Raw genomic sequence first — 22,848 nt, forward strand, 5'->3', positions numbered from 1 at the left:
GATATAACTGTAGAGTCTTCAGAACTGGCCACTACAGCCAGTACATTTTCTCTACAAACGTAAGTATGTCTATTAATACCAGTCAGCTTGGTGAGTTAGAGAAACCATAGCCTGTGGATTTGGGCACATGCACTCTCTGCCTGCATCTAATCCTTCGGGTAACCGTATACCTACAACTCCTGTAATCCTAGAGCAGTTACATGGATGCACTAAGTGGTGTGATGGGAGGGAAAGATATCATCACAAGGATTCGTTTGATTATAACAGTAATCCACACCAAGCCAAATAAAATAGCCAAACAGTTTAGAATGTGGTCTCTAATGAATTTGCTAATTCTACCAGGGCCTCACAAACATTTCCTGCTAGAGTACCCCATATCAAAACGAAGTGGCTGTTCTTTAATTACATGGAATAATTATTTGATTTCCAGGAAGTTAAGACAGTGCTTTGTATTTAAATAAAAAGTTCTAGACATGCTGTGAAACTCGATCAAACCAAGAAAAAGGGTGAAACTGAATGCCTGCTCAGTGACTCAAGATTTCAGCTGCTCAGCGAGCCTGACGTGACGGCTTATGAGCCCAGAAAAGGGGTATTTTAAACCCGGCTGGTTGGATCATGTCACTTTGTTATAGAAGCCCTGCCTTTCCAGAGACCTAAAGTGTAACGCAATCAGAGACCTTTGAGGGGCTAGAGGCTCGGCGGCTTCCGCCCCTCGGCACCAGCGGAGACCCCCGTTTTCAGGGGACAGGATCCCATAGTGTCCCCCTCACTTTTTAAGGGCCATTAAAAGCCTGGGGCCTCTTATCTCAACGGCTTTGGGCGTGAATGTGGGGCAAGGGGGGGGGGAGACCTGTGGGTGTCTCTTTTGCCTGAGGAGTTGGAGACACTTGTGGAAAAGTCAGGCCCTTTTCGCTCCGGCGGCCGCTCCGGTGTGGGGCTGGCTTGGGTTAGACACATGCACACATACACCATAGAGCTCTGCTTTCCCGTAGCAGCTGCTGCCTCTGCCTCTGCCTCTCCCGCCTCAGCCTCTTTGCCCGGCATACACACACATTCAGATTTGCGCGCTGTTTCAATCCTTGATGACGTGTCCCCGGAGACAGCCAATAGCAAACGGGCTCTGGTCAGGACAATGGGAGGTATCGGGCCAATGAGCGAGCCCCGTGAGTTGGCGGTAGCCAATAGGAGCCGCGCTGGCTGGAGAGTAATGTTACAGAGCGGAGAGAGTGAGGAGGCTGCGTCTGGCTCCCGCTCTCACAGCCATTGCAGTACATTGAGCTCCATAGAGACAGCGCCGGGGCAAGTGAGAGCCGGACGGGCACTGGGCGACTCTGTGCCTCGCTGAGGGTGAGTCTGGGGCAGCGCCGCGGCGGGGAGAGCGCCTCCGGCAGCTCCCCAGCCCGCACGGCGGCCGGATCCCCGCGGCCGGGAGCCGGCGGGTCAGGATCCACACAAAGGCAAATGAGGGGGGACCGTGGGGGGAACTGCGCACGGAGCGAGCCTCTGCCTGGGCGCCGGGAACGCTGCCCCGCGCCGGAGCCCCGGCCCTCAGGCAGCCTGAGACGCCGGGAGCCCCGCGCCCCGCGAGTTTCCACCCCCGGCGGCGTCCGCGCTGACTGGCGCAAAAAAAAAAAAATTTTTTTTTTAATTAAAAAATTTTTGAACGTGTTTTGGGCCCTCGGGCCGGGCGTTCGGGCGGGCGGCGTGCGCGGAGCGCGGCCGGGGCGGCGGGGCCGGCGCGGCTCGGCGGCGGGAGGGCAGCGGCGGCGCTTCCCCGGGCTGCATTGGCCGCCGCCGCAGCGAGCCAGGCGCCAGCGGGGAGCGCGGCCGGGCGGGCGGCGGGGCGGGCGGGGCGCCGCGGCGGGCGAGGGCGGCGCGGGGGCCCGGGGGCGGCAGTGCGGGCCCGGCCGGCCTCGGCCGGGCGCGGCGGCGGCGGCGGCGGCGGCGGGGGGAGCGGCGCCGCTGCGCTCGCTGGAACATGGCTGACTCGGGCCCGGCGCTGCTGGCTGGAGAGAAAACAAGGCGGGCGGGCGGGGGAGCTGGGCGCAGCAGTTCCGAGGCAACTTTTTTTTTCCTCTCTCTTTTCACAGCCCCGCGTTCCCCGTGCGGGGGCGGCGGGGCGCGCGGCCCGCGCGGAGGGAGACGGGGAGTGGCGGGCGGGTGGGCCCTCGGGCGGCCCCCACCGCGGCGGGGGGAGGGGAGCGGCGCGGAGGGGAGGGCCCGGCCGCGCGCCCCCCGCCCCTCCCCCGGCCGTAATGGCCGAGTGTGTGCGCCAGAGCGCGGCGCGCACCCCGCCCGCCGCCGCGCCCGCACCCTCGCACTCACACTCACACACTCACACACACACACACAAAGGGAAGGAGCCATATTCTCGCTCGCGCTCGCCCTCGCGGCGGCGGCGGCGGCGGCGCAGGCGGGGAAGACGCGCAGCGGCCATTCCGTGCGCGCCGGCCCCGGCGGCCGCGGGCGGAGCCAGCCCCCATTTCGAGCGGGGCTTCTCCCTGCGCGGAGCCTGACAAAATGGGGGCGGCGGCGGCGCGGGCCTGCGGGGCCTGCCGGGTGCACGTGGCGGCCTCGGGCCTGGGAGCCGGGCCGCGTCGGCCGCGCGGCCACCGGTGAAGTTCTGGGGGCGGGGGGCTCGCCCCGCGCGGGAGGCACCCCAACTTTCACGGCTCCAAAAAATACTCCCCGAGTTGGGGGAGGGGGCCACCGAGCCACGAGCAGGAGTGGCTTTTGTCCCTCATCCTTGTTTACTCGGAGAAACTTCAGACCGGACGTGTTTAGTCAGAACAGAAATACATCTCAGGGCCAAACCGATAGGAAACGAGGCTGCCTCGCGGTGGCACCGCCACCCTCCAGCCGGGTTCCGAGCACCGGAGCTGGCTGCAGCTCCCTCTTCGGAGCAAAGTTTTATGCAAAGAGGGTGTTTTTGAAAACTTTCGGTGCACGGTGATTTTTTGTTTTAAAGGTCCTTAATTAGGAAGAGTCGACTCGCTTAGGCCCTTGTTTGTTCCCTACCTAGTAGTGCAAATCCACGAATTGGCAGCATGTTTTCTGACCTTTGGTTTGGTTGGTTTAAAATGGTGTTCTAGATTTTAAAATCGTTTAAGTGACCAGTTACTTATTCAGAGCAGACTCAGGCGGATAGATGGGGAATACTGTATGGGTATATCTTTGTGTCTAGACTTCTTAAGATCGCCCTGAAGGACCGTTTTTGTTTTGTTTTTACTTGGCATAGCCCCTTCAAGGAATTTAATCTCTCGGCCATATTCTTGTCTGATTTCACGGAGGTTGATGTCACTACTCTGTTAAATAACCAGTATTTGGTTTTCATTCCCTTCCTAAGTACTTTAAGCTCTTATGTGTCATAATTTTATTGCTAACATCAAATAATTTATTTTTTTTTTTTAGAAAAATAACTAAACATGGGCAAAGGAGATCCTAAGAAGCCGAGAGGCAAAATGTCATCATATGCATTTTTTGTGCAAACTTGTCGGGAGGAGCATAAGAAGAAGCACCCAGATGCTTCAGTCAACTTCTCAGAGTTTTCTAAGAAGTGCTCAGAGAGGTGGAAGGTAAGGGGGCTTAAAACATGGTAACAAGGTAATTAAAAGACAATTTCCAATTGAGGATGCAAAAAAAAGTCTAGTTCGTGCTCTCATAGTGTCACACTATTACATGGCAAAAGACATTGGTTTTGAGAATAATTTACTTAAATTTTACAACTTAAACTTACAAATAATTATTTTGTAGACCATGTCTGCTAAAGAGAAAGGAAAATTTGAAGATATGGCAAAGGCGGACAAGGCCCGTTATGAAAGAGAAATGAAAACCTATATCCCTCCCAAAGGGGAGACAAAAAAGAAGTTCAAGGATCCCAATGCACCCAAGAGGCCTCCGTGAGTATCTTGCCTGCTTTTACTTCCCAGACACGTTTTACAATAGAAGCTGAGAGAAATTTATTTAGCAAGCTACTTTGTCAGTTTAGGGTGTAAGTGTACAAAGTTTCTTAGCTAATACTTGTTCATACTGGTTATATTTAAATAGTATAAAATTCCTGTTGGGTGGGAGTGTTACCACAGCATTTGAATTAGACACTTGGTCTCCTTTGCCCAGTGTATCTCCTTTGGTCCTTTTATTTCTTGAAAAATACTCTCTCTCTGAAATAGTGTAATTGTAGAATGTTCATCTGGGGCTCTAGCTAGTATAAATTAAATAGTTGTAAATTAAGCTCTGGTTGTGAAGGATATTAGCATGTTACAGTATTTGCACCCTGTCCAGTGCATCACAGAAATTCACAGGCAGCTTTAAATAGCAATGCAGTGTACACTTGATACTATTTGTTTTCGTGGTCTGTTAACTTAAAATCCTAAATTTAATTTTTTTTTTTTTTTTTTTAGTTCGGCCTTCTTCCTGTTCTGCTCTGAGTATCGCCCAAAAATCAAAGGAGAACATCCTGGCCTGTCCATTGGTGATGTTGCGAAGAAACTGGGAGAGATGTGGAATAACACTGCTGCAGATGACAAGCAGCCTTATGAAAAGAAGGCTGCGAAGCTGAAGGAAAAATACGAAAAGGTAAGAAGTGTGGGTTTGCTTGGTAAAATGATGACGAGTATGCCAGATGTTGTATGATTGTACTTAGTTTGAGGCGTAGTAAGTTTTTAGTGTAACAGCTACATTAAGTATGCTGTTGATATGTCTTTTCTCATCCTTCAGAGAATACAGAGGACCAAATAAATTGGTTTTTTTGACTAAATATAATTAGACTCAGACAAAGGCTGTGTACATTTAAGTTGGTTTTGTTATTCCCCAGTATCTTGAAGTTTATGAAAATGTTGATAGTCACTTCAGGTCAAAAATGAGTATTTTCAAATGGCTTGGCATACAGTACAAAAATAAGCTAGACAAAGTAATATAGGCGATGTTTTTCTTAATCATATCCTGAAACATTTATGTTCCTTTCCTTTAGATATTCAAAAAACCACAACATCACTAAGTTAATTAAGTCTGCTGCTCTGTCCAATAAATTAATAAGATTAAAGAAATCTGTAACTCTTATAGTTAAGTAAATTGAAATATTAAATACTTAATTTTCAGCTTCTTTAGTCATTCTGAAAAGTGTTTATTTCTAGATGTTTCTTAACCTCCTAATTGCATGGTTATTGACAAATTACTTCTTTTTTTTTCCTAAGACAACATTTTCTACTAAGGATTAGGGTCTGACAGTGTAAACCTGTAGAGTGCTTTTTTGCATTCAGAAGGTGGCAGTGTCTACCCTTTAATCAAAGTCTCTACATTCTGGTTTTAATAGAGTTAGGATGTGGTACATAATTGCACCTCAATGAGGCATAACTTTGCAAATATTAGACTATGCCATTTTATGAGTTATAGATTGTTATAATCGCGTATTTTTATGTTCATTTATTGAAGTTCTACTTATTTCTGAAGTTGCAGTGGATCTACAGATACGTGATATTTTGGTATAACTAGAATCTTGATTTCTTTCATAAAGTTCTGCCATGTTCTATTTCTTCCCTTAATGTTTTTTTCTTCCCTACTGTTTTGTCCTCCCTTTGCTTTGGAAGGATATTGCTGCATATCGAGCTAAAGGAAAGCCTGATGCAGCAAAAAAGGGAGTTGTCAAGGCTGAAAAAAGCAAGAAAAAGAAGGAAGAGGAGGAAGATGAGGAAGATGAAGAGGATGAGGAGGAGGAGGAAGATGAAGAAGATGAAGATGAAGAAGAAGATGATGATGATGAATAAGTTGGTTCTAGCGCAGTTTTTTTTTTCTTGTCTATAAAGCATTTAACCCCCCTGTACACAACTCACTCCTTTTAAAGAAAAAAATTGAAATGTAAGGCTGTGTAAGATTTGTTTTTAAACTGTACAGTGTCTTTTTTTGTATAGTTAACACACTACCGAATGTGTCTTTAGATAGCCCTGTCCTGGTGGTATTTTCAATAGCCACTAACCTTGCCTGGTACAGTATGGGGGTTGTAAATTGGCATGGAAATTTAAAGCAGGTTCTTGTTGGTGCACAGCACAAATTAGTTATATATGGGGATGGTAGTTTTTTCATCTTCAGTTGTCTCTGATGCAGCTTATACGAAATAATTGTTGTTCTGTTAACTGAATACCACTCTGTAATTGCAAAAAAAAAAAAAAAGTTGCAGCTGTTTTGTTGACATTCTGAATGCTTCTAAGTAAATACAATTTTTTTTATTAGTATTGTTGTCCTTTTCATAGGTCTGAAATTTTTCTTCTTGAGGGGAAGCTAGTCTTTTGCTTTTGCCCATTTTGAATCACATGAATTATTACAGTGTTTATCCTTTCATATAGTTAGCTAATAAAAAGCTTTTGTCTACACACCCTGCATACCATAATGGGGGTAAAGTTAAGTTGAGATAGTTTTCATCTATAACTGAACATCAAAAATCTTGATCAGTTAAGAAATTTCACATAGCCCACTTACATTTACAAACTGAAGAGTAATCAGTCTACTCAAAGCATGGGATTATTAGAATCAAACATTTTGAAAGTCTGTCCTTGAAGGACTAATAGAAAAGTATGTTCTAACCTTTACATGAGGACTCTATTCTTTAACTCCCATTACCATGTAATGGCAGTTATATTTTGCAGTTCCCACATTAAAGAAGACCTGAGAATGTATCCCCAAAAGCGTGAGCTTAAAATACAAGACTGCCATATTAAATTTTTTGTTGACATTAGTCTCAGTGAAGACTACGAAAATGCTGGCTATAGATGTCTTTTCCCATTTATCTCAATATGGACTGCTCAGGAAACGAGACTTTCCATTACAAGTATTTTTAATTAATTGGGCCAGCTTTTAAAATGAAGATGCCACATTCAAAATAGGGTATATTTTCCTATATTATGGTTTGCCCCTTTATAAATCCAAGTAGATAGGAGGAAAGAAGACACTTAAACTTTGCATCTCAGTATGAATTATTCAATTTATTTGAATGATTTTTCTTTATAAAACAAACTCATTAGTCATTATCTGCTTAGCAGTTTAGGGAACAATTTGGCAATTTTGTGGTTTTCGAGATTATCGTTTTCTTAAAGTGCCAGTATTTTAAAATAGCGTTCTTGTAATTTTACACGCTTTTGTGATGGAGTGCTGTTTTGTTATATAATTTTGACTTGGATTCTTTCCATTTGCATTTGTTTATGTAATTTCAGGAGGAATACTGAACATCTGAGTCCTGGATGATACTAATAAACTAATAATTGCAGAGGTTTTAAATATTAGTTAAATGGCTTTCACTTAAGAATTTAAGATTTTGTTACATATTTTTAAATCTTGTTTCTAATAATACCTCTTAGTATCTTTTAAATAAGTATAAGGGATGGCAAAGTTTCCCTTTAAAAATACTCACTTTATGATTATAAATAGGTTAATGGGCTGATAAAAAGTTTTGTTGCAAGTACTCGGTGCTATATATAAATGAGCAAAAACTAGTTTTACTTTCAGAATGATTTAAACAAGATTTTTAAAAAGATACATGCAAGTGAAAAGCAGGGTTAGTGATAGGCTGCAATTGTGTCAACATCAGATTTTTTTGTTAAGAGGAACAAATGACTCAATCTGATTTAAATGGAAGTTTCTACTGTATAGAAATAACCATTGTCAACATTAGTAATTCTGATCGGTTTAAAATGAATTCTGGCTCAAGGAGACTTTGTAACTTTAGTAGGTATGTTATGACAACTACCATTTTTTTAAGATGTTGAGAATGGGAACCGTTTTTTAAGGTTTATTCTTGACCACAGATCTTAAGAAAATGGACAAAAACCCTCGTCAATCTGAAGATTAGTATACTTTGGTTTGGTGTTCCAACAGTATCACCTGGAAGTTGGATGTCTAAAACTCAAGTAAATGGAAATAGGAGGCAATTTGGATAATTAAGTGTAAAACCCTGTAACTGAAGATGATTTTTTTTAGAAAGTCTATAGAAACTATTTTAATGCCAAGATAGTTACAGTGCTGTGGGGTTTAAAGACTTTGTTGACATTAAGAAAAGACTAAACAATCTATAATTAATTGGGCCAACTTTTAAAAGGAAGATGCTTTTTAAAACTAATGAACTAAGACGTATAAATCTTAGTTTTTTTTGCATTTTAAAGAGGCATATGGCATATTGATTAACGAGTCAAATTTCCTAACTTTGCTGTGCAAAGGTTGAGAGCTATTGCTGATTAGTTATCATTAGTTCTGATGATCGTCCCATCACAGTGTTGTTAATGTTTGCTGTATTTATTAATAATTTTCTTAAAGTGAAATCTGAAAAATGAAATTTGTGTGTCCTGTGTACCCCAGGAGTAATGGTTAAATGATAAAGATAGGGAAAGCGCCCATGTAACACAAAAACTGCCATTCAACAGGTATTTCCCTTACTACCTAAGGAATTGTAACCATTGCTCAGACATTGTAGGATTTAACTGTGTTGAAAACCACAGGAGAGACAACAGTGGTTTTTGAATGAAATACATGGGTACTACCTTGCTTGACATCACATAGTCCTTGACGAAAGTTCACATTTAGTTCTGCTTGGTACAATATGCCTCCTGAAAGGGTTCTTGATGAAAGTTCACATTTAAGTCTGCTTGGTACAACACGCCTCCTGAAAGGGTCTGATAGCTTTCAGTACCAGTAAGACACTTGAATATGATGGTAAGGTATCTGCAAATTTGCACACACTGTACACAGCTTAAGTCTTAGAATTAACTTGCTAAAGTGATTAGGCTATTTTATTAGAGAGTGTGATATTTGAATTTCTTTTTCGTATTTCTGCTTTGTGTCACTTTCAAATGGCCCTTGAAATGCCTATTAAAACTAGATTAAAGCCAGAAAGTGATTTCATTTGGCTATCCAGCAAAAGATGGAAGGTGGTTCGTTTTCTTGTCCTCTTTTAATATCAAGGCAGTGCTAACACTTGCCATAACTTGGGAAATTCCCTGGGTCTGCGCCACATTGCTCCCAGATTAATAAGGCAAAATGTTGCTCTGTTCTAGAATTGCTTGTTTCACAATACATCATGAAGGAAATGCCATACAACATGGAACGACAAAAACTATGCCACACTCCAGAATATGTAATGCTCGTCTTCCAGGGGGTTTTGGTCTAAGACAGATAATCTCTACCAGGAAGAAATGCTAGATGACTTTAGGCATGTCGATTGGTTTGGACCTTCTAATTAGTTGAATTTTTACTTACTTTGACATGAGAGATTACATAGAATTTCTATGTTGTCCAGGTTGGTCTCCAAATCTGCTGAAATAATCCTCCTGCCTCAGCTTCTCAAGTAGCTGGGATTACAGGGACACACCACTGTGCCTAGTTTAAATAGTTAAATTTATTGGGCATCCACTGAAAAGGAAGTAGGAATAAAATCTGCAGTAATATGAACAAACCAATGGTGGGCAAGGGTATGCAGACTCTGGAATCCACAAATAGAAAAATCAGTGGAAAGCCAGGCATAGTGGCTCACACTTACAATCCCAGCACTTTGGGAGGCCGAGGTGGGAGGATCACTTGAGGCCAGGAGTTTGACACTAGCCTGGGCAACATAGTGAGACCTTGTCTACTAAAAATACATAATTTTGTGAATATACTAAATACCATTTTAAAAAGTGGAAAAGGGATTAGAGAGATCCCTGTAAATTATGTACTCATGTTGATTGTTCTCTTTAGTCACATAATTCAGTCACATGACATTACACAGTATGGTGCTCCGTAATATATATTTTCTCTTTTTTCGATCTCACTTGTATATGATCCGTAATACTTTTTCTCATTCCCTTACTGATGGACATTTAGATTGTTTCCCATTTTTCGCTGTTTAACAGTACTGCACTGAACATCTGTCCATTTCTCTCAGGCATGTGTGGGTCTTCAGATACCTCAAAAGTAGAACTGCTGAGTCAAAAGACATTTGCATTTAACATTTTGGAAGATGTTGATAAATTGCCCCCCGCCCACAAAAGCTGTATTTATGCTGTGAAACATTTTAACAATGATTTTGCAATTAATCAAGATTTTTACTGGTTTTTCTTTGGCTCTATGACTCAATTTTTAAAAACGAGAAATTAAAATACTGAAATACTGTCATTTGTCCAGAGCTACCTGACCAGAATAAGAAACACAGGCAGAGTCAACTGAAAGACTCTTAGGACAAGCCACTGCTTTATTTAAACTGCTAAACTATTTCTCAAACTCCCGGCCTCAAACTATCCTCCCTCCCTCCCTCCCTCCCTCCCTCCCTCAGCCCTGTTACTGAGATTAGAAGCGTGAGCCACAGTGCCCGGCCTAAACTGCTAAACTATTTCTCTCAAGTTACTGCAGTAACTAAATAAGTAATCCACTGTGTGAAAATGAGGAGGTTCTTTCCCATTTTGATATACTCTTTCCTAAATGGAAGTATGTGGTAGTTTTTTGGTCTGTTTTATTCTGGGGAGGGTCTTTTCTATCAAAGATTGTATATCAATCTTACAGAAGCTGCAGCCAACAGTTTGGGAAAAGCAAGTCGTTCAATAAGGTGTAGCGAAAGGCAAAATGTGTGGCCCGGATACTAGCCATTGGGAGACAGGTATTTGGAAAGGCAGAATGGATTCTGAGGATTTGCCTTAAATGGAATAAAGTTCACCAGTTCCTTGCTGGAGATGATACTTTATGGCAAAGGACATACTCTGAATGTGCTTATAAACGAAATTGTATTTATATGCTTAAAGTGAAATTAAGCTTGGGTATTTAGAATTACATAGAATCTCTCAATAGAGGCTTTACCATATTTTGTTTGTTAGCTTTTGCTTTCTGGGTTTTTTTCTCTTCACAGGTGTTGACTGTACCCTAGTTTTGTTTATTGAGTTTCAATTAGAGCTTATTTTATAAAGTGATCTGAACATAACCAAGTAAGAGAATAAAAAGCCCTGAAATAAAATAAGGATCTGTTGAGTGTGAGAGAGTGCTCCAAAAGATAAAGAAAAACAAGATGCTCAGTTGCCACAGCCTCAGGTGCCATTGTAATCCCTGGAAGAGATGAAGAGTAAAAACTTGGAGGCTACTCAGAGCAAAGATATTGCAGCTTCCCCACCCCTACACCCGAAGCCCCATTTCCCCAGGCCTCGCTCTGCCATCTGGAATCAGCCTGGCTGGGGCTTGGACACGGGGAATGGGGCTAGGCACACTTAGGCTCAGAAGCAGAGAGGCTGACCAGAGAGCCTCTTTTCAGGGAGGGACAGAATAAGGCATAGCACTAGTGTAGGGTCCTAGCACATTAGAGGCAAAGGGGCTCTAAGGGCTACTGTAGTCTAATCTGTGCATTTTTACAGAGTAGTGGACAGAGGCCCGTAGGGATTCGGAGGCTTGCTCAAGGACAAATGGCAGTATCAAAACACTCTAGCAGTGCCAGGCTCACAGTAGGTGCAAAAAAGATGTGAGCTCTTTCCCCTTCCCTTAAGAACAGCAACAAAGAGGCTGGAAAGCTTCCTCGTTGCCCCTCACTTCCAGGCCTGGGTTCTCCTGCTATGGCTACAATTTTTGCTATGCGGGGATATCCAGTACATTCTGCCATCACTGAGGTTCTTCTCTGGCTTTCTCCTTTGATTTACTTAGACAGAACATTTCTGAACTGAGTCAAACCAAACCAAACAAAAATGTTCCCAGTCATGTAGAAAGTTGTAGGCCATCTGATTCTAAAGGGCTGGTAATCACTGCAATAATAGATGCTGCTTAGGACGGTAGCCTGATCTTCCGGAAGTAGAAGCAAGATGCAATAGGCTACACACGACTATAACTTTTGAAAAATCGGTTGCCCTTATTATGAATGAAACTTATATTATTGAAACAAAATAAATAAGAAAACAAAAATCTATAATTCTACCAGTCAGCAAGACTGTTACCATATTATGTGCCCTAAGGCCAGTTTCTATATATAACATGTAATATATATAGATATAGATATATAGAGATAGATTTTAAAAATTGAGGTGAGATTCATATAACAAAATTAACCTTTTAAAGTGAACAGTTCAGTGGCATTTAGTACATTCAAAATGTTCTGCGCCCATCACCTCTATCTAGTTCCAACATGATTTCATCACCCAAAAAGCCATCCCTGTACCCATTATTTTCTTCTCCACTGGCCCTTGGCAACCACCAATCTACATTGTCTCTATGGATTTATCTATTCTAGATATTTCATGTAAATGGAGTCATACAATATGTGACATTTTGTGTCTGGCTTCTTTTACTTCATGTAATATTTTCACAGTTCATTCACATTTATCATGTATCAGTACTTCAATCTTTTTTTTCTTTTGTAAACAGATTTTCACTGTGTCACCCAGGTTGGAGTACAGTGGCACAATCAGAGTTCACTGCAGCCTTGAACTCCTGGGCTCAAATGATCCTCCTACCTCAGCCTCCCCAGTAGCTCGGACTACAAGTGCATGCCACCATGTGTGACTAATTTTTAAATTTTTGGTAAAGATGAGGTCTTTCCATGTTGCCCAGGCTGGTCTCAAATTCCTCCCCTCAAGCCATCCTTCTGCTTCAGCCTCCCAAAGTGCTGGGATTACAGGTGTGAGCCTCCACACCTAGCCATTCATTCCTTTTTTGTTGTTTTGTTTTTTGTTTTTTGGAGACAGTTTCACTCGTCACCCAAGCTGGAGTGCAGGGGTGCAATCTCGGCTCACTGCAACCTCCGCCTCCCAGGTTCAAGTGATTCTCCTGTCTCAGCCTCCTGAGTAGCTGGGATTACAGGCACCCACCACCATGCCCGGCTAATTTTCTGTATTTTTAGTAGAGACAGGGTTTCTCCATGTTGGCCAGGCTGGTCTTGAACTCCTGACCTGAGGTGATCCGCCCGCCTCAGCCTCCCAAAGTGCTGGGATTATAGGCCTGAGCCACCGCTCCCGGCCCATTCATTCCTTTTTAAGGTTGAATATTATTCTATTGTGTATATATACCATAGTTCCTTATTCATTCATCCAGTGATAAGGTCTTAGGCTGTTTCTACCTTGTGGTTATTGTGAATAGTGCTGCTATGAACATGCGGGTACATGTATTTGTTTGAGTTCTTATTTTCAATTCTTTGAGTAAATATCTAGGAGTGGAATTGTCGGGTCATATAATAATTTTATGTCTAAATTTTTGAGGAACTGCCAAACTGTTCTCCACAGCTGCACCGCTTCACATTCCCACCAATGATGTATGAGGGTTTCAATTTCTCTACAACCTTGCTGGCACTTCCTATTTTCTATTTTTTAAAATTATAGCCATCCTAGTAGGTGTGAAGTGGAATCTCATTGTGGTTTTGATTTGTGTCTCCCTAATGACTGATGATACTGAGTGTCTTTTCATGTGTTTATTGGCCATTTGTATTCTTTGGAGAACTAATTCAAGTTCTTCACCCATATTTAAATTGAGTTGTCTTTTTGTAGTGTTGTGTGCATATACATATACATACATATATATATGTTTTTAAAAATGGTAATAATTTACAAATATTGCATTTGTAAGCTACTTTTTCTACTTCACAGTCTATCTTGAACAAAAGTCTATGTCAGCTGGGCACAGTGGTGCACACCTGTAACCCTAGTACTTTGGGAGGCCAAGGCAGGCGCATCACTTCAGGCCAGGAGTTTGAGACCAGCCTAGCCAACATGGTGAAACCTTGTCTTTACTATAAATATAAAAATTAGCCGGGTATGGTGGCATGCGCCTATAGTCCCAGCTACTCGGGTGACTGAAGCACAAGAATCGCTTGAACCCAGGAGGTGAACAGGAGTTCACCCAGTGAACTGAGATGGTGCCACTACACTTCAGCCTGGGCAACAGAGCAAGACTCTGTCTTTAAAAAAATAAAAAAAGTCGGCCGGACGCAGTGCCTCACGCCTGTAATCCCAACGCTTTGGGAGGCCGAGGTGGGTGGATCACCTGAGGTCAGGAGTTCGAGACCAGCCTGGCCAACATGGTGAAACCCTGTCTCTACTAAAATACAAAAATAAACTGGGCATGGGGGTGGGTGCCTGTAAGCTACTCGGTAGCCTGAGGCAGGAGAAATGCTTGAACCCAGGAGTCGGAGGTTGCAGTGAGCCTAGATTGCACCATTGCACTCTAGTCTGGACGACAAGAGCAAAACTCCATCTCAAAATAAATAAATAAATACAAATATTTAAAAAGTCTATGTCATCATATATTCATATTCTGCTGGGCATTATTTTTAGTGCCTGAATGTAAAATACCATAAATTATTAAATCAATTCCATATTATTAGACATTTAGTTTATAATTTTTTACTGTTACATATAAGGTTAACATGACTACCCTTTCTTTATGCTCACACCTTTGCCCGTAATTATTTCATTAGGCTATAAATATATTCCTCAAAGTGAAATCACTGAATCAAAAGATGAGCCAAATTTGGTGAATTTTACCAAGCCACCTTTAGAAAGTTTTCACCCAAATGTAACAACTTTTTAAAAGGCTATTCAGACAATTTTACATATAAGGGATACAAAATAGGGTCATGGTTTCTAAGATTTTATAAAGGTTCGAGCCTACAACAGTGGGGGGAATTGTGAAAGGAGTAAACCTTCAAAAGCAAGCAGATAAAAAGCCTGAAAAACCTGGAAAACCATTGGATTGAAATGTCCATTCCCCTTTATACTTCTGTTACCTTACTACTTTTCAGGTTGGAGATTAACAGAAAGAGCTTTTATATTCAGGTAATTGCAGAACTGCAAAAAGTGAATGCCTAGATCAATTGGAGTGGGTAGAAAAACTTTGAAAAGTTTGCAAGAGCATTAGAGCTTTTTTGCTTTTCACTTCATTGCGTCACTGCACCTTGTAAAAACCTACATAATCTCCAAAGCTTACTAATTAGTAACTGTATCAGATTTTTTTCTTTAAATAAGATTAAATAGGCCGGGCGCGGTGGCTCAAGCCTGTAATCCCAGCACTTTGGGAGGCCGAGACGGGCGGATCACGAGGTCAGGAGATCGAGACCATCCTGGCTAACATGGTGAAACCCCGTCTCTACTAAAAAATACAAAAAACTAGCCGGGCGACGTGGCGGGCGCCTGTAGTCCCAGCTGCTTGGGAGGCTGAGGCAGGAGAATGGCGTAAACCCAGCAGGCGGAGCTTGCAGTGAGCTGAGACCCGGCCACTGCACTCCAGCCTGGGCGAGGCAGAGCGAGACTCCGTCTCAAAAAAAAAAAAAAAAAAAAAAAGATTAAATAACAACATTTTCACATACTGTTTTAAAACCAAGACGTAAATGAAACGTGTTCTTTCAAGGCATACACGTTCATTTACGTCTTGGTTTTAAAACAAAGACATTCTTGAAAGACATTCTTTCAAGGCATACACGTTTCATTTAACAGTGGCCAGTAGACCACATGAAACTGAATTAATTATATATAATTTATCCTCTAGACAACCCCATAGGAATCTTTTTCATACATTGATGAGTATTGGATTTTACCCTACACAGGTCACTGAAAAGTAGTGTAAATTTCACGTTTTTTTGTCTTTCTTTTTTTTTTTTTTTAAGATGGAGTCCCACTCTGTTGCCCAGGCTGGAGAGCAGTGGGACAATCTCAGGTCACTGCACCTAGGTTCAAGCGATTCTCCTGTCTCAGTCTCCTGATTAGCTGGGATTACAGGCACCTGCCACCACTCCCGGCTAATTTTTGTATCTTTTAGTAGAGATGGAGTTTCACCGTCTTGGCCAGGCTGGTCTCAACCTCCTGACCTCAAGTGATCCGTCCCCCTCGGCCTCCCAGAGTGCTGGGATTATGGGCATGAGCCACCGTGCCTGGCCTCATGTTTCTTTTAAGAACTTAACTTTTGAAGGCAGCATTGCAAACTTTCATGTCTGAATTTATATATATTGAGCTTCTATAGATAATTACAATGTACCATTAGAAATAATATTGATTTTGGCCAGGCATGGTGGCTCACACCTGTAATCCTAGCACTTGGGGAGGCCGAGGCAGACAGATCACGAGATCAAGAGATCGAGACCGGGCCAGGCGCGGTGGCTCAAGCCTGTAATCCCAGCACTTTGGGAGGCCGAGAGGGGCGGATCACGAGGTCGGGAGATCAAGACCATCCTGGCTAACACGGTGAAACCCTGTCTCTACTAAAAATATAAAAATTAGCCGGGCATGGTGGTGGGCGCCTGTAGTCCCAGCTACTCGGGAGGCTGAGGCAGGAGAATCGCTTGAACATGGCAGACAGAGGTTGCAGTGAGCCAAGATTACACCACTACACTCCAGCCTGGGCGAACTCTGTCTCAAAAATAAATGAATGAATGAATGAATAAATAAATAAATAAATAAATAAATAAAACTTGGGAGTTTTTTAAAAAATTGTTAAGGTCCTAAAGCTTTTTAAATAACTCTACTTAAGAATCAACTGACCCAGGCCAGGCGAGGTGGCTCATCCACCTCTCTCGTCTCTACTAAAAAATCAAAATATTGACTTTGGCTGGGCACGGTGACTCACGCCTGTAATCCCAGCACTTTGGGAGGCTGAGGCAGGCAGATCACTTGAGGCCAGGTGTCTGAGACCAGCCTGGCCAACGTGGTGAAACCCTGTCTCTAATAAAAATACTAAAAATTAGCAGTGCGTGGTGGTGCATGGCTGTGATCCCAGCTACTCGGGAGGCTGAGGCAGGAGAGCTGCTTGAACCCAGGAGGCAGAGGCTGCAGTGAGCTGGGATCAAGCCACTGCACTCCAGCCTGGGCAACAGAGCAAGATTCTGTCTGAAAAAAAAAAAAAAAGAATCACTGGCCTGGAAAAAAAAACAGAGACGCCATTTTTTCTTTATTATTTTTTGCTACATCTTCATTTTTAGGCCAAATCTAATTTGTTCTTACCTCTAGGTCTCAGTAGGCTATTAATTCTTAAAATCTTACTAAGAAATCATCAAAATACTTCCATTTATTATGAATATCTCTTTTTTTATGTTATTTATTTATTTTTTTATGAGACAGAGTCTTGCTCTGTCACCCAGGCTGAAGTTCAGTGGCACAATCATGGCTCACTACAGTCTAAATAAACTTCCTGGGTTCAAGCAATCCTCCTATCTCAGCCTCTCAAGTAGGTAAGACTACAGGCATGCACCACCACGCCTGACTAATTTTTTTAAATTATTTTTTGTAGAGACAGAGCCTTGCTATGTTGTCCAGGCTGGTCTTAAATTCCTGACCTCAAGCAATCCTCCCTCCTTGGCCTCCCAAGGCATAATTCCACCCCCACACCATTTTTTTCCAGAGATGGGCTGTCCTGCTGCTAAATGAGCTATGTTGTGATCTCACAGCAACAGACTTACAAGGAGTAGCTTCTACTGTCAGATATCCAAAGGAATTCCTAAAATGTATTCTCTACCCAAGGGCCCTGGAACCTGGGTCTCCATAGTTTTTTGTTTGTTTGTTTGTTTTGTTTCCATTTTTTTTTTTTTTTTTTTCTGAGATGGAGTTTCACTCTTGTTGCCCAGGCTGGAGTGCCATGGCATGATCTCAGCTCACTGCAACCTCTGCCTCCCAGGTTCAAGCGTTTCTCCTGCCTCAGCCTCCTGAGTAGCTAGAATTACAGGCACCTACCACCACGCCCAGCTAGTTTTTTTTGTATTCTTAGTAGAGACGGGATTTCACCATGTTGGTCAGGCTGGTCTTGAACTCCTGACCTTAGGCGATCCACCCACCTCGGCCTCCCAAAGTGCTGAGATTACAGGCGTGAGCCACTGCGTCCGGCCTCCATAGTTTCTTCTCTCTTTAATTCCAGGAAAGACAGCAGTTAGGTGAGTAATGGAAATTATCAGACGAAAATAATCTTCTTGTCATCTAATATAGATTCCTTTCTGGGACCCAATTTTAGCTATTATAAAAACCAGAATAAAACCCATCTGCCATCACTTCAGAAAGTGCCAGGGAAAAAGCCTAAGGAAGGCTTTTATTATTTATTTATTTATTTATTTACTTACTTATTTATCTTTTTTGAGACAAAGTCTCACTCTGTCACCCAGGCTGGAGTGCAATGACTCAGTCATGGCTCACTGTAGCCTCAACCCTCTGAGTTCAAGTGATCCTCCCTCCTCAGCCTCTTGAGTAGCTGGGACTACAGGTGCGCACCACCACACCCAGCTAATTTCTGATTTTTTGTAGAGACAGGCTCTCTCCATGTTGCTGGGGCTGGTATCGAACTCCTGGGATCAAGTGATCCTCCCATCTCAGCCTCCCAAAGGCCTGGGATTACAGGCATGAGCCACTGCACCCGGCCCTAAGGAAGAGTTTTAAACAATAAACTAGCAAGAGGCCCAGTGAGGTGGCTCACACGCTGTAATCAATCCCAGCATTTTGGAAGGCCAAGTTGGGAGGCTTGCTCCAGCCCAGGAGTTCAAGGTTGCAGTGAGCTATGATTGTACCACTGCACTCCAGCTTAGGTGATATAGCAAGACCATGACTCTGAAAGAAAGAAAGAAAACAAAAAAGATAATAAATTAGTAAGATATATAGTCATGATAAAGCTGTTCAAAATTATGTTTGCAAGCTAAGTTTACATAAGAAAGAAACATTTGTTGCCTGATAGAAAGAAGTCCCTTAATTTTTTTTTTTTTTTTTTTGAGACGGAGTCTCGCTCTGTCGCCCAGGCTGGAGTGCAGTGGCCGGATCTCAGCTCACTGCAAGCTCCGCCTCCTGGGTTTACGCCATTCTCCTGCCTCAGCCTCCCAAGTAGCTGGGACTACAGGCGCCCGCCAACTCGCCCGGCTAGTTTTTTGTATATTTTAGTAGAGACGGGGTTTCGCCGTGTTAGCCAGGATGGTCTCGATCTCCTGACCTCGCGATCCACCCGTCTCGGCCTCCCAAAGTGCTGGGATTACAGGCTTGAGCCACCGCGCCCGGCCCCTTAATTTTTAAAAAAGAGATTTTAAAAGAAATTTTATTCATCAAAATGTGGCTGCTACAAGAACTATGATATTGTACCATTCGGTATATGGTCCTGTTTACCATATGTATGTGTCCTTTTACTAGCTTAAAACTTGATGGCATGACTTTGAAAGTGCAAAAATGGTAAAAGAAAAACAAAGCCAGGGCAAATGCTCAGCTGTCTTTTCTTTCAGAGAAACTCCAAGGCATGAAGGAACCCCTCAGGTAACAAGTTTGTCCCCCTCATCTGTAAATTCTGCAATGAGGCAACCAACCCATTTCTCCTTTGCTTTCAAGTAGGCTCTGCTGATCCCCTCTCCTCTGTCACTGCCCATGGCTCAGACTGACTCGATCCTTTCTCAGTGGCCACAGCCAATGAAACTGGGTGCCTGGGCCACCCAGAAGAGTGCGGTAGGAAGCTGGTCAGCTCTGGCCACCTTTAGGGTCTGTGCATATCCCCCAGGCCTGTCCAATGAGGCCAATAGCTATGGCAGCCTTTTTTGTTTTTTTTCTCTCCTGGATTCTTTCTCTTTTAGTCTCCAAAGATCTGTAGGCAATGGTGTTGGATTCCAGCTCCCTATCTCTAGGCACGTTGTCTTCAAACCAAAGGTCTTGTGTAGAAGATTTCTATTTTCCACTTTCTATTAAGACAGCAAGGCGGGGCTGGGTACAGTGGCTCACACCTGTAATCCCAGCACTTTGGGAGGCTGAGGCAGGCAGATCACCTGAGGTCAGGAGTTTGAGACAAGCCTGACTTACATGGTGAAACCCCATCTCTACTAAAAATACAAAAAATTAGCCGGGCTTGATGGCACATGCCTGTAATCCCAGCTACTCAGGAGGCTGGAGCAGGAGAATCACTTGAACCCGGGAGGTAGAGGTTTCAGTGAGCTGAGAACGTGCCATTACACTCCAGCCTGGGTGACAAAAGCAAAACTCCGTTCCCCGCAACATCTCTGGCATAAAAAATTAAAATTAAAATTAAAATAAAATAAATAAATAAATAAATAAAAACAAAGTAGCAGTGAGGGAGTCAAAACACAACTCAAATTGCATAGTTGTTTGTGCCTTTGTTCGAGTGATGTGGTGACATTTATTTTTCTAGTAAGATTGTCAGTTCCAGAAGGTTCAGAACTCCTATCATTTGACTGTTGTATCACCTGTGCAGGTCCTCATACATAAGCGCTTCTTGAGTGAACTCGCTTTCTACTCTGTGACAAATCACAAATTCTAACATGTTGGTTCTAATAGTGAACGGGATACAAGTAATCTCTGAAAACCTAGGGTGGCATACCCTACTGCCCAGTGGCCTAGAGGGATTTGGTATAATGCTAGCAAGAAATGGTGATATTTCATTACAATTATAGAAGAAAACATTCTGAACTCAGATCTTGGAAAGAACGGACACTAATATGCCCAATGAATATAATTTTCACAGTATTTCCAGGTGTGGATGTCTGTATTAGAAATGATTGTCACTTTTGCTGAGCGTGGTGGTATGTGTCTGTAGTCCTAGCTACTTGGGAGGCTGAGGCAGGAGGACTGCTTGAGCCCATTAGTTCCAGGATGTAGTGGCACAATGATTGTGCCTGTGAATAGCCACTGTACTCCATCCTGGGCAACATAGTGAGACCCCCATCTCTAAAAAAAGAAAAGAAATGAAATGACTGTCATTTTTGACAAGCTTTTAAATTTTCAACTAATTTTCTTCTTAAAATATTTAGGTTTAGAGAACACTTGCTTTCAGAGTGAAGTCCTTCGGTTCCATTAACACATAAATTTCATTAATGTCATGAAACCTTCCTTATAAAGGTCTGAATTCTTTATAAATACAACAGACTACATTGGATCTGTCCAAAAGTCAAATGTGTTGAATTGAACTGAGTCTCAAACTTATCTTAACCACGTTATAGGTGAAAATCTTCTAAATGATTATGCTTGTTATACTACTGTAACTTTCTAGTTACCCTATAATTTTACTTTCTTTTTTTTTCTTCTTCTTTTTTTCTTTTTGAGATAGAGTTTCACTCTTGTTGCCCAGGCTGAGTGCAATGGCAGTCTCGGCTCACTGCAACCTCTGCCTCCCGAGTTCAAGCGATTCTCCTGCCTCAGCCTCCCGAGTAGCTGGGACTGCAGGTGCCCGTCACCATACCTGGCTAATTTTTGTATTTTTAGCAGGGACGGGGTTTCACCATGTTGGCCAGGCTGGTCTCGAACTCCTGACCTCAGGTGATCCGCCCACCTCGGCCTCCCAAAGTGCTGGGATTACAGGCATGAGCCACTGCGCCCAGCCCCTAATTTTACTTTCTTTAAATGACATGAGATTACAATAAATAGTGACAAGTGGCAGACATCATCAAAAGAAACAGTGAAGACCATTAATATTTTGTCAGACTCTATGCAATGGGTTGGAAAACACATAAACCCAGGGAGGATGAATTTCCTTACCCTCAAACAGATCCAATTCCTCCCCGTAGGTCGAAGACAACATCTCCAAAGGTAAAAGTGAGAAACCCGACAGCGACTTGATTGATGAGTAGGCAGCCTGCTAGTAGGGGACTCCTTCACTCATTTACTTACGAGCTGGGCATTGTACTCCGCCCTGGAGATGCAGAGGTAACAAAGCAGACCCATTGCCTCCCTCACAAAGTTTCTAGGAGCTTAGATTTTCACGGAGAAGACAAAACAATGAACAAGCACACACATACCTAAGCCAGATCATTTCAGGTGCTGCGCAGGCCCACAGAGATAACACAACAGGGTAATGTGACAGGGGTGAGTTCGAGAGGCTGGAAAGGCCTTTCCAAGGAGAGAATAGGACGAAGTTCGTTCCCTTTCAAACTGTCTTCGTCATTCCGCCTGCTGACTCTATTTCGGTTGGCTTGGACGAGGACTGGTGGCTGATTAATGTTCAATGACCCACGGGGGCAGCCCAGGCCGACAGTTCCTCAGGACCCTGCAGGTCAACGTTTCGCAACTTCCCAGGCCTTTCCCTGCTCCAGAACAAGCCTGACTCCGCTCCCAGTTTTTCCGGTAATCTCCTCACCGCTCCGCTGCTGCATTTTACTCACGCCCTCCAGGGAGCCGTCCTAGGCGTCCAGCTCTCAGGATGTGGAGAGCTGCAAATAGCACCGACAGCTGCAGCTGGAGGTAGCCGCCCGGGAAGCCAGCCAGCTGCTGCCACCACAGGGGCCAGGGCCGGCCGCGGGCCTCCGCACGCCCTTGTGAGCAGCTCAGCGGAACCCTCGACGAGGCGGGCCGACTCGCCAGTGCAAATCACGGCTTTTATTTCCTTCTGGGTGCACACGTGGGGAGGGAGGGCGGGTGGGGAAGGAGAGTGTGCGCCCTTCAATGTTTACCACTTCTCTTCAAAACTGCCTGGGAAGTAGGTCGGCACCAATAATCACCTCATTTGCACAAACAGGGACACTGAGGTGAAGGAAGTGACTGCACCGCCTGAACACAGCGGAGTCACAGGGAAGCAGGAATCCATCCAGCCTCTGTGCTCCTGGAGCCTGGCCTTTTCCCTCTGGTTTTCTTAGTCCTTTTACGGTATCTCCGGACCATTTTTTCCCTCCTGTGCTCTCTGCTACGTACACAAGACTCACCTCCTCTGGCCACACTCCTCAACGCGAAAAGATGAGGATTACTTACAGACCCCCACTGGAAACTGGTCTTTAAAGAAGGAAGCCTAGGCCAGGTGTGGTGGCTCACGCCTGTAATCCCAGCACTTTGAGAGGTGGAGGTGGGCGGATCTCCTGCGGTCAGGAATTGGAGACGGGCCTGGCCAACATGGTGAAACCCTGTCTCTACTAGAAATACATAAATAAGCCGCTTGTGGTGGCGCACACCTGTAATCCCAGTTACTCGGGAGGCTGAGGCAGGAGAATCA

At 43.7% G+C, this 22,848-nt stretch overlaps 1 protein-coding gene and 1 long non-coding RNA gene across 4 annotated transcripts; one reads left to right on the top strand and one right to left on the bottom strand.

The window, feature by feature from the left end:
• The first annotated feature begins 1,212 nt into the window (after nucleotides 1-1,212).
• HMGB1 (high mobility group box 1) lies at nucleotides 1,213-7,266 on the top strand. 3 transcript variants are annotated; one of them, XM_033236122.1, is made up of 5 exons: nucleotides 1,213-1,347; nucleotides 3,413-3,575; nucleotides 3,754-3,899; nucleotides 4,401-4,575; nucleotides 5,586-7,266. In XM_033236122.1, the coding sequence occupies exons 2-5, from the start codon at nucleotides 3,426-3,428 to the stop codon at nucleotides 5,760-5,762; spliced, it is 648 nt and encodes a 215-aa protein (XP_033092013.1). In that variant the 5' UTR covers nucleotides 1,213-1,347; nucleotides 3,413-3,425; the 3' UTR covers nucleotides 5,763-7,266. The 3 variants fall into 3 exon arrangements, with proteins under 3 accessions (XP_033092013.1, XP_033092031.1, XP_033092022.1); XM_033236140.1 differs by lacking the exon at nucleotides 1,213-1,347 and adding an exon at nucleotides 1,898-2,059 and having other exon boundaries at nucleotides 3,412-3,575; XM_033236131.1 differs by lacking the exon at nucleotides 1,213-1,347 and adding an exon at nucleotides 2,637-2,949 and having other exon boundaries at nucleotides 3,412-3,575.
• On the bottom strand, nucleotides 6,078-22,471 carry LOC117097811. Its single transcript, XR_004443067.1, has 2 exons — nucleotides 21,405-22,471; nucleotides 6,078-9,936 (listed from the first exon to the last, which is right to left on the bottom strand). It is a non-coding gene; the product is annotated as an uncharacterized LOC117097811 (long non-coding RNA).
• Between the last annotated feature and the right edge of the window lie 377 nt (nucleotides 22,472-22,848).

Source organism: Trachypithecus francoisi, unplaced genomic scaffold (genome assembly GCF_009764315.1).
Source record: "Trachypithecus francoisi isolate TF-2019V2 unplaced genomic scaffold, Tfra_2.0 Contig01461, whole genome shotgun sequence".
NCBI lineage: Eukaryota > Metazoa > Chordata > Mammalia > Primates > Cercopithecidae > Trachypithecus > Trachypithecus francoisi.

Excerpts from the sequence above, each read along its gene's own strand:
- HMGB1 (XM_033236122.1), top strand. The coding sequence starts at position 3,426 with ATGGGCAAAGGAGATCCTAAGAAGCCGAGAGGCAAAATGTCATCATAT. Across the intron at positions 3,576-3,753 it reads AGTGCTCAGAGAGGTGGAAG|ACCATGTCTGCTAAAGAGAA; the intron begins GTAAGGGGGCTT and ends ATTATTTTGTAG. Across the intron at positions 3,900-4,400 it reads AATGCACCCAAGAGGCCTCC|TTCGGCCTTCTTCCTGTTCT; the intron begins GTGAGTATCTTG and ends TTTTTTTTTTAG.